Source organism: Photinus pyralis, unplaced genomic scaffold, assembly GCF_008802855.1.
Source record: "Photinus pyralis isolate 1611_PpyrPB1 unplaced genomic scaffold, Ppyr1.3 Ppyr1.4_LG6, whole genome shotgun sequence".
Lineage (NCBI taxonomy): Eukaryota > Metazoa > Arthropoda > Insecta > Coleoptera > Lampyridae > Photinus > Photinus pyralis.
In genome coordinates, this window is record NW_022170663.1 from 19,701,753 (window position 1) to 19,720,265 (window position 18,513).

An 18,513-nucleotide genomic window follows, 5' to 3' on the forward strand; every position below is an offset into this window, starting at 1 on the left:
ATACAGTGTGTCCCCGAATAGACTGAACAAGAGGGAAAAAATTTTTAATTTTAACTTTACTCAAAAATGTCATTCTTTTTCTTAAGCTCTAAGGCTCTAAGGTGTCTTTTTTCACTTCCGTTGCTTATCAGGTTGCCATGGAAGATACAATGATAGTCTGATTTAATCAAAAACATGTAACTTAGAAAAATTTCCGCTGTAGATTTTGCCTTTTTTGAAATTTTCTCAGCTGCTAAAAGGAGTATCTAGATTTTTATTTCAGAATAGGTGGTTTTAATGCAAGCAAAAATTTTTATAAAGAATGACATTTTTGCGTACAGTTAAAATAAAAAATTTTTTCCCTCTTGTTTAGTCCATCCGGGGACACACTGTACATATAAAAATATACAGGATGGTTTATTAAATAAAAAGGGTTTTTTTTTAATGTCCGATGCCGATACCTATTTCGCCACTTCCATCGTAGGAAAAGATGCTACATTATATACCAACTTTACAAGATATAAAAATTTGTATTGGGTTGTCGCTAAAATCATCATGATCATTTTATAGAAGCAAGTACTCACTCGTAAACCAGCAGTAAATGACCTAACAAAGGCTTCCTTCTATGCATTATTAATAGCCGTTGTTCGCAATCGCAATAGTTTCCCCCTGTTATAAATACTGTTTATGCAACAATGCAGTAATTTTCCTGACGAATACAAAAGAATATCAATCAAGTTCCGTTTGAAAGATGACCAATTTCTTGCACGATATCTCCACGCTTTTGTGCCAAAACATGTTCTTCTAGTTCAGAGTGTATCTTTCACTTGAATATTTAAGAGTGGACGCCATAATTGGCGTATTTACATGTCAAATCGACATGCTATCGATTTATTATTCAAATTATATGCCGTTGAATGCATTAAATGTTTCGATACTTCTCCGCAGGATTCAGAACTTCAGACTTACTTTTTAACGATCCCATTAAAATAAGTATTCAGACACTTTGCCAATGCTCCTGCGAACGAACGGATCTTTTACCTACGTTTTGAAGATTTTCCCTCTATTGTGACAATACACCCCCCTAAAATTTGTAAACTCTACACTAAAGCACCTTTAAGCCCAGTTCATTAATTTTACCGAAAGGACCTCCTCTCGTTGATTTGGTGTTGATGATGTCAAAACTTCTGCTCGTAAAGCAGTCAGAGGGAGGGATTTGGGAGAAAACAAGTCTGATATTTCGAAAACATTTCTAAAACGTCCTTTATGTTACCACATTATGAATACAAAAATTGACCAAAAGTCCATAACTCCAATGGTTTTATTTTGTATTTCATGTAATTCTTATTTTGTGTTTCAATTTAAGGGAGGAATTTTCACCACCGTAGATTAGCAAATGGTAATAATTATTTAAAAAAAATATATAGCGTGCTTCAAAATACCTGGTGAACGACCTTGATCCTATTTGAAAAGATTTCCCGTATACAGGATGTGCCAGTTAAATGTAATTTAAGCTGCTTCCGGGAAGGAACATGATAATGTTTGTAACGGTAGCCCTTAATTTGCACAATTTTATGTTTTGGTTGTGAAGTTAGAAATTTTGAGACTGAGAATAAGGGTAGAACAATTTGGGCACTGCATATCATAGAAATTTCACAGAGTAAAAAAAATTTATCCGGTTGAATTGGTGGACGAAGAATAGGTAAATTAGTTAACCGCGGCGCAAATGTGGTGCGGTTTTCTTGAGTCGTCTAATTTCTATGGAACATTGTTTCTTAATGTGTTTCGGAAGCCTCTCGAGCCGAGATGTCTGAGATTTATATCATATTTCATCTTCTGAATTAGTGCTATTGGGTTACGATTGCTAGCTCAGCATAAGGTCACTCTCTTGATCAGAAGAAGACTAGTCAGCAAGATACAAGATAGTTGGCACCACCTCTTTTTGCTGTGCTGAATATAACGATTCCAATTGGCAGCATTAAAAACATGACGTATTTAGTTAGATTACACGTGAAATTAAAAACGGGCATCGGAATGACTACGTGTGAAGGAATTGATGGGGTGTGATAAGTAGGCACGAGTAGGTAAAAACATGCCAAATTTGCGTGCGGCAAACCCAGGGCGTATATAACTTTATTTTAATGCCAACCGTTTAAGGAGAAGAGTCGATAAAATTGTGCGGAAACGTTTGCAGGAGGGTGTAATTCGATTAAAGTGCAAATTGGAAGTCACTGAAAAAACTCATTTAGAATAAGTATTGGTGCGTCGATAAACTTGAAATTGGCGGTGCGCGTCATTTTCAGGAAACTGCAAATAGTTTTCGCGGAGAGAGTGTGTGTGTGTGGTGCTTGTGGAGGTATATGCGAATACCGTCTGCGCGTTGCATTGTGGCCGGAACTCTTGGGAAATCAAACATTACTACAGCTACCATCTACCCAAAGAATCTTCTTCATTCGTTTGTCTATTTACTTGTTAGGAGGTTTCTTTCATTTTATACGATAGATGAGTTGGTTTCCTTTATCCGTCATTACTTGTTAATTGAAGTATCCGCCTCATGGATCGCCCTGTATAATAAACCATTTTTTTATATGCACCTGTTACGAAAAGTGCTCGTGCTAAGCTTATTAGCATAATGCAGTGTAGGGAAGATGGGAATCAGCATTTTGATTGTGTCTATGTGTATATTACATGCATTACCTTTATGCACTTTATTTATGATATAAAGAATACCCGCCGATCCCCTTCGGTGCGAGTGCACCCCTTCTCAAACATCAAGGGGCGAAACCTCGAGGGGCTTTATTGATGCTCATTTCTGGCAGCTGTAATCGTTTTTGGATCACTGTTATTCCTATTCATAGGTAAAGGGCTTTTCTAGATTCGATTACGGTATAGATTTACGTGATTCTGGCCCGCATTGCACTTTATTGCGCTTATAATATCGCTCGATGTAATGCCGAGAGTCGCAAATTCGCTGTTAAATAAATCAAACACCTTTAAATCAATGTAAAGTGTCCGCATCCCTCGCGTGATGAAATGAGGGATGCAAATAAGCAATTTCGCAGCAAATCTCGTATTCATACACTTAATCATGGTCCAGTCAACTGATTACCATTGTAAATTACTTCTACGTCATGGTTGCGGTGGTGGAAAATCATTCGTTGGTATTTGCCCGAATGTGCGCACACTTTAACGACAGCAATCGTATGCCTACACCAATTTGTAATACTAATTTATGAGCAGCTAAAAGAAGTACTTTAAGAATCCTATTTGTGTTACACTTAAGTGTAGTTAAAAGTGCCTCTTTTGATTTACATTAGGCGTACCCCTGATCTAATTGAAATGCATTATATTCGAGAATCCTCTTTAAATCGGTTTATCTCGAATTATTCCTATTAGCGTCAGTCACGTTATAGTAGGTACTTAGTTTCAACTTTATTTGAATGTAGGTCTCGATGTAGGTACATATACGATTTAGATATTTACTCACCAGTTGTAATTTTCTTAAATTTGTAAACAATATGGAACCATTAATCCCAATGGTTATGTATCCCGCAGTAAAAATAGTTTGGAAGCCCATTTAGTAAAAATTGTTTATTACATTTGTTTTATGCTGTCCACTAATACAGCACCCTGCTTGATGAATTAAGTATGTATCGTCTGCGTAACTGTGGATGTACAAACCGTTTAAGAACGTGCGTATGTCAGAAACACATAAGCAAAAAAGAAGAGGCCCAAGTGTTGATCCCTGCGGAGCCCCCTTGTCAACAGGTAAAATATTTGAGTCACTGCTCAACGTTCTTACTATCTGCATTCGATTCTGTAAGTAGGTCTCAAACCCATCGGTAGCGGTAGAAGAGTCCAAGATAATGCAACTTAGCCTGAATGAATTTTTGAGGCCGAACCGATGAAGTGAAGATCTAACGGATTACTAAGACGCTGACTGCTAATTAGTTTAGAGCGAAGACGGAGATGGTACGTACTTAATTTCGTTTCTTTTCTTTGTAATAATTATAGTAGGTGCTCTTATTCCTTCTAGGGTTCCTAAATCCACGAAAAAAACTAAAGTGTTTTGACTTAGATAATATATATTTTTTTAAATTAAACTTACGGTACAGACCTTCTCTTTTTTTCAAAACAATCAAACTTCCAATCGGTACAAATTCAATTTTTGTAATACCTAACTAATTTGCAATAGCATGTGCTATCCACACAAGGCGTACGATTACAGGTGGATGTCCGATTTTGATAATAAATTTTGTCTTTAAACATTTAAATTTAAAGTTAAAATAAGAATTTGAATTTCTGATATGTTGGGAAACTTTTTGGTCTCTTGTAGTTTTTTCGTATTTGCGACCGTTATCGCGAAAAAAAAATAAAAATCAATTTTCGGAATGGCCCAGTAGCTTTACTTGTATAATCTCTTGTTTTTATTCGTTTTTACAGTTTGCATTTGAAATTTTTTAGCCTTTATTTTATAGCGGGCGGAGTTTTAGCTAATTAGCTACTCTCTCCACTTAATCCGCTATACAATCACAAATTGTTTCTTGTATTTGAATATGTTTAGAAATTAAAGGTTTAAAGTGTAAAGTGTAAATTATAACACCCTTATAGATCGGTAACGAATCGTATGTGGAGCTATATGTTTATATTCACCGTTAAGCATAAAATAAGCCAAAGAATGAATCCTTTCGTCTTTGGAGCATATTTAGGAACACACTATATAGGATGTTCAACGAGGCGAAGTGGGTCCTTTATTATGAGAAACTAAATGGTTTATTCAATGAGTTTGTTTCAGCGAAAATACTTTAAGGTTCATACAACTTACGGAAATTAACTCACACCTCGGTATGATACATGAGACGCCCTAGTTTTTATTAATTTTTTTAAATCTACGCTAAATTTCGACGAATATGCCTTATCGCTAAGGTCTTCACCTATGTGAAGTTAAAAGCTACCCATATGGCCCCAGGGTCGTATTTAATTTAAATATCTAAATAGGACGAGTCCAGTATTATCATTGAATAAATAATCATACTTATTCAATGGTATTATACATAAATTACAAAGAGATATTCTATTCTCTAACTAAAGGACTAGGACAGGAATCTTTTGTTTGCATACAAGATTCTAATTGCTATCCCTGGTGAGTTCTTTAAGTGATACCCAGTGAGTAATGATTACTCACTGCTGTTGTTACTGTACAGGGTGTTCCATTAGTAAAGGTCACAGGCCAAATCTATAGAACCATTAATTGCACAGCTTGGGAAAAAAGATTTTAACAAAAGTGAACAAGAGAAATCGCTGGAAATTATTTTCAAGTTTCTAGGTTTGTCGGTAGAGGGCGTACAATTCATGTTTAAGTTAAAGTCACTAGATATAGAAAGTACCGCAATCATCCGTCATTTTTGGGCAAATTTGCTGCCAACTTAAAAAAATTGACAAATAAAATCTGGATAGCTGTCATTTTTATAACCTAACTTCATAGTACTGTCATGTTTTATAAAAATATATACAGATATCTCCAAACAGGTGGAACAATCCCTAACATTAAAGTTACTAGAATCTGGTAACTTCCGCCATTTTTGGGCAAAAATCATGCGTTCTCTCTCTAACACACGAGCCCAATGGATTGCGGTACTTTCTATATTTAGTGACTTTAGTTTAAGTAGAGAAATGATTTTTTCCCCTAAAATATACTGAACAAACATGTATAAAAAATACACGCACCGCAATCTTGTATGAATTTTGGATCATTTTGATGCAGCGCATATTGGTCTAGCTCGTAAAATATGAGCGGTGGGAGCGTGTAATCACATTTTACATTGATATAGAGTTTTTTTTAGTAAATGTGATGAGCGGTAGATGGTGCGGTTTGACATCCACATAAACTTTGGAAGTTTTCTTGAAAATTTCAAACGAAACGATAAATTATCAAATACCTAAGATGAAAATTTAGGAAAAAATAATTTTTCTTTTTATCCATGAACCTTCGCTAGCGGTAACCCTAGAAACTTGAAAATAATTTCCAGCGATTTCTCTTGGCCGCAAAATCTTTTTCCCCAAGCTGTGCAATTAACGGTTCCATGGATATGGTCTGTGACCTTTATTAATAGGACGCCCTGTACTGCTGTAAGGTCTTCAAACTTGGTTTTTATAAGAGATACAGGATCGTTTAAATTAGAAAACCAGTGTGTTTTTGTACACTAATTACAATGTGAAAATAGAAAAACAATTGGATGTATCATTCTCAAAATATCGACAAAACCGCATTTTTTTCTAATGGAACACCCTGTATACGATATCCTCACTGGGTGTAGAATTACAATGTCAAGAAAAATCGTCATGTCATATTGTTCTAAAGTCCAAAATAAAGAAGCTGTTGACCATTTTTATTTTATCAACGAGGTTTTGATTCAGATCCAGATCTCCCCATCTACACCACTGAGTTTCTCTAAATTGTATACATCGTATAAAGAGTCTTACTTATATGAAACTCAAATTGTGTAATAGTAGCCTGATTCGTTTTTCATGAAAATAACCCTTGGTACTCATAAGAATTCCGCAGATCAGGCTGATTTAAATTATTTTTTTTGTATTATATTTTGAAAGTTAAAAGATACGGATTTAAATCAAATCAAACAATTCTAACAGTAAATTCATTTTATTTGCACAAGCACAAGGAGTTGATATTTCAGTTGTGAAAAAATTACCGCGCTTGCGCAATGGCGACTGCTTTCTGAACATGTGATTCTGCTTCTCTGCCGAAACCGAAACCCAGGCATACTACGATAGTGGTAGTCATTGGAGATTGCAATTAATTGCGCCACGTGCAATTTGATCAACTAATTATTTGCATTGTCTGACAAAAATGGCAGAAGTAAACAAGAAAAAACGGACAGGTAGTTACTAAAACGATTTAATGATAATAATAATTACACATCTTTGTAGATAAACAGAATTTGCATCGATCCCGACAATTAAATCCCTGCGATATACTCTATTGGAAAAGTCGGGGATTTTCCGAAAGGCCGCATGATTGGCAAGGTAATGTAAATCTTTGATAGACCATAAATTTATACTTTGGTTTGTGCATCATTCGCAATTCTTTCGGTGGTAAGTGCAGGGAACTTTAAAAGCGCTTGATCGATGTAATAATTTTGCTCCATATCAGAATGATGCAATAGTGATTTTCAGCTTTTATTGAGAGTACCTACTTGTTTTTATCTGGTTCGGTAAGTTAACATTATTTTTGTTAATTTCTAATTGTCCACTATATCGGAGTTCTTTTTTTTGCGGATATTTCTTCTACAGGGTGCTCGAATTATGAGTGTTGCACGCGCAAAATAATTATTAAAAATCAAGCACATACAGGGTGTCTAGCAACCAGTTAAGTCTATTTATATACAAAACTAATTGGAATATATTTCTGAAAAGTTGTAAATATGGGTTATTCAATTAGCTTGTTTCTTCCAAAATATTCACATCAATGTCAAATGTAATTAGCAGAGCAATATCCGAATGCTAATGCATTACTTTAATGTGACATTTAATTGTTAGAGCACAGATTAAAGTATATTTAAATCTGTGGTTAGAGTAATCACAATATATATACAGGGTGAAAATTTTGTCTCGAACACTGAATCTTCAAAACAACAGTTTTTTTTAAAAGCAATAAAAGCAACTTTTTATGGTATCCAAAATTATAAAAAAATTGCTACCAATCTAAAAACTTATCTTGAGACATAGAAATAATTTAATAGGTCTTGTTTCCAATCTTAGTGGATAAGTAATCATTTTGAGATCTCTTAATCAAAATACACGTCGTTATCAAATGAATGAAGATAATTTGGAAGTTTCCCCAAACCCAAATTGTTGTCTAAATTTTCCTTACATTTTACCTCAGATATTTTGAGCTTACAACCAATTGCCACAAATGTAAGTAGTTTTGTGGTATATAATTTTTATTGTTATTTTGTTCTTTTCTTCGTCCGTCTTTATTGTCTATGGTTCACAACCATATAGCACAGATATACGTAAAGAACAGATTGCTAACTAAATGGAAATTTAGTAAACGCAGCTGTAATGCAAATAAGTATAACGGGTTGCATACAAGTAGGAAAAATTTGAGGAAATTAAATTTGCTTTATTAAAGACGCAATCCCTAATGCAAATTTCGAAAGTATTCATTTTCTCTGGACAGGGTACAACGAATGAACGAACCCACCGTAGGTATCTTCATTCTTCAATAATCTACAGATTTCTCCTCTTTATGTTGGTGGATTATGAGTACATCAACAAGTGCAGATCACTGACCCCTATTTTTATTTAGGTCAGTGGGGCAGATACGCAGTATTTCTCTGAACTAAGTAATTTTTTAACTATTTATTTGGTGTTGAGTACGCGAATCAAGTGCAAATACTTACAGATTTATTCCTTTGCTATTTAATAGGTAGATAAACAGTTGACGTAGTTGTATGTACTAGGATTGTGTAAAAAATAAGGTTCCTAAATTTTTTCAGGTATAATAAGGCATTTTTTATTTGAACTGCACCTTCGATATTCAAACTACGGTACTGATAACTGTCTTTGTAATATTATTTCCCTAATAATAAAAACTTTCTATGAAAAGGCTTAATTTATTTACACATGAAGATTATTTGTGGTGTATAATTCTTATTGATTTGATATTGAAGAATATGGTCCATTAGCTGCTGAAATAGCAAACCCAGAAATATATCAATCTCAAAAAGCCTTATTCGTCCAAAAGTTAGAAAAGATAAATGCGGAAATAAAAAATGTTATCATCAAGGGCCATTTTAAGGTTTCCACAGATAGCTGCAGGCCACATCACAAAAAAGTTTACATTAAGAAAATTTTAATTTCTTATTATTAACATAAAAAGTATACAAAATAATAATACAATAAAACGAAAAAGTAGAAATAATCATAAAATCATTAGTACCAGCTCAAGAAAATGTACACGTACTTACAGTGTAAGATACAAACAAGTTAAAAAGTAATCGTAAACGATTTACATAAAGCGCATTTCCACTTGCATTCATTTCCTATTTGTAAGATGCAACTTTTGTTAAAATTGTAAATAAATAAGAAAGTCGACACTGCGCATGCGCAAAACCAAGTTTTGAAATTGGCGTTAAATTGGCTTTTATTCCAAGTGGCTATGTATCAAATTTCATTTAAATACTTTTATAATTAAAAAAGTTTGCAATTCGGTTTATAAATGGTCAAGATGCGAAAAGGGCACTGTGAATTTTGAATCGATTCGACTCAACTTTTGGCATTGCGTATTATATGGCTAAAGCTATGCCCATATTGAATTTCATGCAATTCAGTTCATAACTAACGGAAATGTAAAAGCGATCGGACAGTTCTAAACAAAGTTATCTTTCACACGGACAGATAGAGGGACAGACAAACAAAGGAACAGACGGACAGACCAACAGGCAGACGACAGACAGCAATGCAAAATTATAAACGACCTCTAGGATCGTTAATAAACGGCAAAAGTGTAAAATTATGGAACATGTAATAGTATATTAAGATACAAGTGTATAATCAAGTCTTTAAAGCACGCGCAACGAGTTTAAGGGCACGACGCAAAGCGGAGTGCCTTTAACGTTGCAAGTGCTTTAAAGACTAACACGTGTATCTTATAGTATTTTTTATTATACCTGCAGTATAATTTAAAAATAGGAAATACAGTCACGGAATACATGTCAGTAATTTCACGATTGCCATGGAAATGTCACACGTTTGATCGTCTTTGTGAATTAAACGATTTCCGTTGAAAAAGATAATACACCGAATCAGACGTTGGTAGGTGACAGTAAAGCCTATTATAAAGAATATGAAAAGTTGTTTCCAGGAAAGTTACTTACGACGATAATGCTGGCATATATGAAGGAAATGTCAAAGGTATTTAAATCTTCTATACTTTGGTGCATTCATTCAAAACTTTAAAGCAACGCTGCGATTAAAAAGTGGAACAGATTTGGAAACATACCCTAAATTACGCGCGTTTGTGAAAGCTTCAACCAAAGGATAGATACAAAAGCCAAAGAAATGTTCTGCATTTACAGAAAGCGACCTAAGAGGATTTTTTAATCCAGATGACAGTTTCAAAAGTCATACTTGAAGTATCGTTACTTAGCAACTTTAAAGCACGTGTGTTTTAAAACGCATTTGATGTTTAAAACACAGGTAAAAAAAACCTTTTTTTTTTGTTTTTTTTACAATAACTTTTTTTGTAAGCGGTACAGAAAAAATTCCTTCCTTGGTGCAAGACTCGACACCATAACGAACCAAATAGCGAAAAAAGTAGAACAATTAATAGCTCTTAAGATAAAAAACTAGTAGCGTCTCAAAACGAGCGGACGGACGGACAAAGTGGTCACAATAGCGCATTTTTTTTTATTTTTGTGGAAATGCGCTAAAAAGATAAAAACTGCGTATTTTAGATATTTTTACGTAGAATCCAGTGGCGTAGGCAAAAAACAATTTCTGTGATTCGACCCAAACTTGGAATTTGTTTAATGTAACACCCTGTATATTTTAACGTCCATTCTTTGCATTCTTTTTCGTGATTACATTGATGTATCATTCTATATTTTTTATTCAATTATATATTCTATCATATTTCTCAAAATTTTGAAATGGCATATTTCTACCGTCGGCCATTTTTATTGATTGGTATCGAGTGCCTTAGTTACCGTGGATACAATAAACAAAACAAAATCTCCATGAATTCATGGTATACTATTTAAAAACTGTAAAAATAAGGTTTTAATTGATTTTCATTGCTAAAAAAAATATATACGGTTGTGAGTGTGATGCATAAATGTAATCAGGAAAAGGACGTTAAGATATACAGGGTGTCACATATAAAAAAATGCCAACTTTGGGCCTCAGACCCTCAGAAACGGTGGTCCAAACGTTTTTTTGCCTACGCCACTGGATTCTACGTAACAGTGTCTAAAATAAACAGTGTTTACCTATTTTCTATCCTACATGGATAGTAAGATACGATATCATCCCAAAAAGTCAAACCTTTCGTTTTCAACTTTTCACCTTGTATCCCAGAAACAAACGTAGCTAGATTGATTTTGTTTGTAGTTTCACAAAAAAGTGGCACAGGGTCGCGAAAAATCGCAAACTTAACTATCTTTAAAAACAGCTGATTCTCAGCCAAAATAGAACATGCGGTACAATTCAATTACATATTTCAATTTTATAATCTGCGAACATCCTGACGGGTCGCAGATTGTAGAACGGTGGGCCACAAGCGACATGGGGGTCGCGTGTTTGACATGCCTGATTTACATCTTCAAAATATACCGATTATGGAATTACCCATGAACCTGTGGTTAAAATATCTTTTGCGGAACAATTAGGTTGTAAAAAGCTTATAAGAATTGGGTCAAATTCAATGACGCCGTAGGGTCACCCGAGACGCTCTGCCGCTTTTTAGCGCATTTTCGAACGAAGTTGGGTGCGCTATTGCAGCCGCTTTCTCTGTTAATTTTTTTATTTATTAATATATTTTGTTGAAATTTTAATCACAGATACTTGTAGTAAAGGCATATATCGCATATAGTAAAAATCAGATGTGCGCATGCGCAGACTGCGCAATGCCAACTTTCTTATTTATGGAGATATTTCTTTGAAATTTTAACCAAAGATGCTTATAGTAAAAGCGAACGTATTGCATATTGTAAATATCAGATTAATAAGCGCATGCGCAGGACGCGCAATATCAACTGCGCAGTAAGTGTCAACTTCCTTATTTATGAAGATATTTCTTTAAAATTTTAACCATATATGCCTCTAGTAAACATAGCGCACATAGGTATGGCCTTTGGGGTAGTATTGATCAATTTATGGAAAATGCACTGAAGTTACTCGCCTTAGGGCGAAAACGTTTCTACTTGTTTAGATCTGCTTTAGGGGTTTATTTGCCAGAAATTGTGGATCCTCGAAACACACCAGAGCCTGTAGCCAGGAATGTATTATTGAAACGGTTCAGACAATCCGAGATTAATCAGGCCCTAAATAAAACTACTTTTCGGGGTGTTACATCTGTGGGACTGAATAACTTATTGCTAATTTTTACAGTTTCAACGAACATATAATATTTTTGAATAATCAAAACTTAGTTCCTGTAGGACTCCTAAGATTTGTTATCAAAAAAGCATTCACAAATATCTAATGTGTTTTATTAAAATTTAAAACTTTTGTAAAAACCCTCGTACTTTCAACCAACTTGATTTCTATATCATTTCGTTCAAACGTTCTCTAAAAAACGCAAACTTTATAAGCTCGTTTTGGGTATTGTCATTGACTAATATTGGGGGGTGGGGGGGGGGGGTATTAGTCAATGGCATTGTTTAACGTATTTAAACAATTTTTGGGTAAAATAAATAACAGTTTAATATTTAAACTAAATTATCGCTAATGGCTGATTTTTTGTGTAAAGTATCCTGATACATAGTGAAGTAGAAGAAGTCATGTCTGCCAGTGAGACCCCGTGGATTAATGTTGAGAGGGGCGCTCAAATATGTCAAATTTTAATAAAACTGCCGATCTTCCGACTATATTTACCTCTGACGCATTTATTTTGAATCTGACGCAAAAAATGAATGAGACTTTTTTGTACAACTCATCAAGGCACTTCTTTTTTTTATATGTAACATTTTTTGCTATGAAGCTTACTTTTTGAGAAAAGTGCAAATTTAGAGAAATTATGAAATGAAAGAGTTTAACAGTTCAATTTAAAATTGCTCAAAATCTTAGAAACTCACAAATAAATTGTTATGAACTCTCTTGTAGAGTTTTTTGTACCACCTTAGCCAGTGTATGCGAAAAAATTACAAAAATTGTCTTTACGCCGTTATGGCTCTTTTAAACTTTTAACACCCTCAAAAACCCTGAAGATGGTAACGGACCGAAACCAAAATAGGTCGTGTGCCATTCCCTATACAATCCTATAAACATTCCAAATTTCATAAAAATCGGTTCAGGCGTTTTTGAGTTATCGTGTTCACAAGAAACGAACCACATGCATACAGTTTAAAAGGGCCATAACAAAAACTCTTTTGTAATCATTTTTCACACACTGACAAATGTGGCATACAAAACTCCACATAAAAATCAATTACATCTTTTTGTGAGTTTCTTAGTTTTTGAGAAATTTTAAATTGATAAGAAACTATTGATTTTATAATTTTTTTTAATTTGCACTTTTCTCGAAAAGTAAGCATCATAGCGAAAAATGTTAAATACAAAAAAGATGTACCTTGATAAGCTGTACATTTCATTGATTTTTTGCGTCCGATTCAAAATAAAGGCGCCAGAGGTAAATATAGTCAGAAAATCGGCAGTTTTATTAAAATTTGACTTATTTGACCACCCCTCCCAACCCCAACCTTAAGGCACGGGATTTCGCTGGCAGACATGACTTTTTCTACTTCATTATGTATCAGCATACTTGACAAAAAATCAGCCATGTAGGGATAAGTCACTTTCTTCCGTAGCCAGCTCTCCGTCTAACACTCGAAATGCTATAGCAAAAGTGAGTTGTAGTAAATAAGAATTTATAAATAGTTAAATATCATATCCGTCGTAACGAATATTGGCGTAGATAAGATAAGCGCAACCGAGTCGACTTGATCATGCATCATATCATGCATTCCTTCTACAGAAAAAGATAAAACATTACTTTTACAGTGACACCTACCGTTAAATGCATAGAAAATGTTTCAACCGTCTTCAAGAACCAAGTACTAAACTGTTTGTGGTAATAACATTCCTAAATAGAGGGCTCTTTTAAGGAGATAGGTGATTTAAATTAAGTGGATAAATCTGTTAAGCAATTTATGCATTATGGTTAGCAATCTGTTCTTTACGTATATCTGTGCATATAGCATTACGATCCAGACAAACCACTTCCTCAATTCTATATCCATCTTTGTTTCACACACCTTTTTGTATTCTCATTTTGCCATTCCAGTTCTAATCTTTATATCTTCACAGTTACTTCAGCTGCGGATTGTCTCCGTACCTAGGTATCGATCCACTTGTTCCAGTTTTTTCCTCTTACGCAAACGATTCTTCATCTATACTCATTAGTTTCCTCTTTTTGGTGCTTATCCTCATGCCGTATTTTTTTCAAATTAGACGTTCAAAATTGCTAGCAACGATACCTTTATCCTTTAATGGAAAACACGCAAAAATAATTGCTTTGGCGTTGAAATTTAATACATTACTCAAAAGTGACATGGTTTTCAATGCCAATGTGATAATGTTTTTAATGTTTCTTAATACAATTATTTTTGCGTGTTTTCGATTAAAGATCAAGATATTGTTTCTAGTATTTATGCACGTGTTTTTTTAGGGTACGAGATAAAGCGCATTTTTTATAACCGAAACAGCTTAGTAAATGGTTGGGTTAAAAGATATTAGCATGCTCGAGGTTTAATTTTTTGGTAGATGATTAAACGCCACCTGGCATATATTCAAAATCTACGGTATATAATGCAAGAAGAATGAAGTCTTTAGGGAAATTCTCCAAAATATTGCATTTTCTCTTTATAGGTATCTACCCATAATTTTGTTTACATCGCCAGTAGATGTGTCTCGTCTAGACGATCTTTCCGCCCTTTGAGAGTACCCTCTTCCGACATTTCGTTTTTAAGATATTCACTTCGACTGCACCACTAGATATGTCTGTCGTCCAGATGATTCATTTTGCCTTCGACAAACTGTTTTCGAGATATTCGCTTTTAAAGTTTTGACATCACCAATAGATATCGTGTCTTCCAGACGTCCCAGTCGCCATTTTTAAGTACCCTCTTCGGACAATTTGTTCTTAAGATATAAGTAATTATATGCGCATCGATAAGGAGTCAAGAAGGAGGGCTATGGTTGGTAGAAATTAATTCATTTCGTTGAGACCTTTCATTAGAGTACCATGAAGGATATAACAACCCCCCTCCTGAGAAAGAAGGGCAGTAGTTGGCAGAAAACAGTTAATTTTTGGTAGGTAATACACATCCGTATTTTATTAGCAAAGTTGAAAATCATCGATCTCACAAGTAATATAACTCAAAATAGACTTATAGTCTACAGCCTGCACTCTAAACTATAGCAGAAAGCTTTTAGTGAAATTTGAAGTCTATACCCTATTGTAAATCCAGGACTCTAGGACAATTCCTCTAAAAATAGGATGGACGGACAAAACGCAAACGATAACATGCATTTATTTTTAATTCTTAAAAAATGCGCTAAAAATATGGAGGGTGCTCATTAAAAAAATGGGGTTATTTTCTATCCGACCGGAAGTGAAGAAAAATGGATACATTATGATCAATAAATTCTATTATTAGTAGTTTTTTATTTATTATTATTAGTCTTATGCACATTATCTTTTTAACCGACATAACTGTTATTTTCAGCTAGAGTTTATGGAGTGAATAAATACCACCATCATGAAGAATATCATTTTCAAGGTAATGGGTGGAAAATGACTCGTTGGGACAATCGAAGCTGCGTGCCAGGTAGTAAGTTATGGAATGTACTGGCACTGTTTTTATGTTCTTGTACTGGATCAGAAAATGTAAATTACAATTTTTGAAGGACCAGTTAAAGAATATAGATACTGTCTGGTGTGGCTACTTCAATTCATTACCATTTCACTTTTCAGCTCTCTCCAGGGCTATCACTCAACATTATCGTCATGGAGGCGTGTTCGTTTACAATGTTTACATATATAATTTTCGTAATTAGTAGTCTTGCTTTTGTGTCACAGGATGCAGTCAGGGCCATAAGTAATGCCGTTCGAATTTCTCAAGTATGAGACAAGCAATAATGATGTGAGCTTATTTAGTATCTAACTTGGACTCTTCCCCATTTAGAAATTAGGTAACCTGAAATGTTACTTGGGGTCTGATATCTTGGTTATCGGGTACTATAGTGGAATATTGCCTTTGAGCCTGACTACATACTTGTGCACCTATGCTGTAATAAGTAAAAAAATGTATTTGGCATTAAAGAATATATGACCTTGAAGGAATATGACTGGTACCACATGAGTATATCCTACGTTTAAAAGCCAATGCTCAAATGAGCAACTATCAAAATATAGGGATCGATGGATGAGAAGCAAACTTTGTATTGTTTTCATTTTTGAAGTGAAAAACAGTTTCGTTTTAGAAATGCTGAAGATTATCAGCTTGTACTCCTTGTTGATGTGACGACAAAACTTTGAATTTCTTTAGAAACTAGAACCGGCAAAACTGGGAGCTTGTTCTTGTTTCACTTTGATCTGATAAAACGAAACTTGAAATGCAACAATAAAGAAAATTTGCAACGTGCGCATCTGACATTGGTGAGTTAACGTATGGCGCCTCTCTGAAACAGGAGATCGAGGGTTCGAATCCCTCCGGGGCCTCGATTTGATTCCACCAAATCGTCCTTTTTCTGTACGTCTGTCTTCCAGCTTATTGATTAATGTGTTCGCTTTGACCTTTTCAATCGGAAATATTCTGCACCGCGATATTGTTAACTGTACATTTCCATGTTTTCTTCTTTTTTGTAATGAGTTTTTGATCAAATTAGTCAAATAGTTATTCTGGAATCCGCAAACAGTGAACTTGACGTATAGAATGTTTTAGTCATTCTTGAAAACCAAAGTTAGATAATGTATCACCAGTACATTGACAACATTTTTGTCTCATTCAAAAGGATACAATCTCAAAGATCTGTATATAACGTATGTATGTGCAACAGGTAATAAGTTTGTCAAAAAATTGTGAGATACTAGGTATTTCCAAATACATTGAAGCTATGTCCCCAAACATTTTTTGTATTTAATCTTTCTTCTTAAAAAACTCAACCTTGCGGAGTAGATATTTTGCAACTAATTTTCTGTAATATTAAAATTTTGTTGCTAATCGGCAAGCTCAGTTCAAGTAAAACCCAAAACGGAACTTGTGGAGTTATTAAAACCTCATACGGACCTCAAATAAATAAATACTTGACCTGAAAAAGAAACTCAATCTACTAACGCTAAGTTTTACATATAAATGGTATGCATTCAGACCCCCTATAATTTTATATGATATTCAGAATTGAAATTCTACCCCATTGACAGATACTTGTCTTCTAGACAGCCCATTTTCACTTTGAGAGTACCATCTTTCGACACTCCGGTTATTAACACGCCGCCCACTTTTAAACGGAGTTATCGTTCATACGAATGGACGGACAGACAAAAATAAAGGTTCTTAAGTTTTCATTAAAAATCCTAAGTAGGTTTTCATAAAGATTCTGCTGTAGGTCCTGAAGTAGGTTTTTATTAATCCTAATCATTTATTTATTTATTATCACCTCTTGTTCTGGGCCCTCAACAGGCTTGCGCCCAATTACAGAGTGACCCGCATAATGCTTTTGTGGTGCCTCTGCAGAAGGTCTTAAGTTTGTCTATACTACTTCGGTATTTACCTTACGAATTAGGAAAACTGCAGGAAAACCTAATTCGGAGTAGCCAGTAGAATGCTCGGAACTGGTCTAAGATAATTTTCATCTCTGCCACAGATGAAAAATTCACCTCAACCCAGGTTCGAACACCCCACCTCCGGATTTATAGCCAAATGCTCTACCACTGAGCCATACAGCCGGTTCATCATATTTTAACAGTTCCAATATGAACTTCTTGGATGCCTCTGATATGAAGGTTTCTAATAATTTCATAAAGATAGGTTTTTATCTTGAAAATGAATATAATTTTTCAGATGTCAATTGCATTTGCGCACGTGAAACTTTGGTTTGTCTCATAATAAGTTCCCTATCTATGAGAAAATAGTATATTGTAGCGAATTTTCTAGAACGTTATCAAGACGTCGTCAAGTAGATACAGTGCTAGGTATTTTATAGAGGAAAATTTTAGACTTTTTTACTGAGAAAATAATGCGGATGAATCACGTAGTGAAGTGAACCTATTGAAAAGATACACGCTGTAGACATGTGGTATTGCGTTACTTAAATTTGCACTAGCAGATATGTCTGTTCGGAAAAACCGTGATGGGTCGTGCATAAATGTAAAGAATACGCTAAATGTAAACAGAGTGGTCCAAATTGGACACACTCTTATGGAAACACTTTTTATTTTAAGAGCTATACAGTTATACACAATGGACCTAGGCGCCTGGGGCTCAATTTTAAAAAGAAAATCACTAACACAAACGGAATTCAGCTGTTTCAAATCGTTTGGCCGCTATTTGATACATAGGCACTTGGAATAAAAGCAAATGTAGCACCATGTGTGTAGGTGCAGTGCCAACTTTCTTATTTATGAAAGCAATTAAATGAAATTTCATACATATACACGTTAAATAAAAGCAAAACTAACATCAATCAGGTTTAAAATTTGGCTTTGCACATGCTATAGCCATACCCAGGAGCTCGTTTTCTATATTTGTTTAGTTTATTTACATATAAGTGAGAACAAGAACAAAAAGT

The 18,513-nt window shown here is 34.5% G+C and overlaps 1 protein-coding gene across 2 annotated transcripts; it reads left to right on the top strand.

Annotated features, from left to right (window-relative positions):
• The first annotated feature begins 6,767 nt into the window (after positions 1 to 6,767).
• On the top strand, positions 6,768 to 16,000 carry LOC116174846. Of its 2 annotated transcripts, none has more exons than XM_031492858.1 (4): positions 6,768 to 6,878; positions 6,928 to 7,023; positions 15,450 to 15,554; positions 15,698 to 16,000. In XM_031492858.1, exons 1-4 carry the CDS (start codon positions 6,848 to 6,850, stop codon positions 15,778 to 15,780), a joined length of 315 nt encoding a protein of 104 aa, XP_031348718.1. In that variant the 5' UTR covers positions 6,768 to 6,847; the 3' UTR covers positions 15,781 to 16,000. The 2 variants fall into 2 exon arrangements, with proteins under 2 accessions (XP_031348718.1, XP_031348719.1); XM_031492859.1 differs by having other exon boundaries at positions 15,450 to 15,551.
• The last annotated feature ends 2,513 nt before the right edge of the window (positions 16,001 to 18,513 follow it).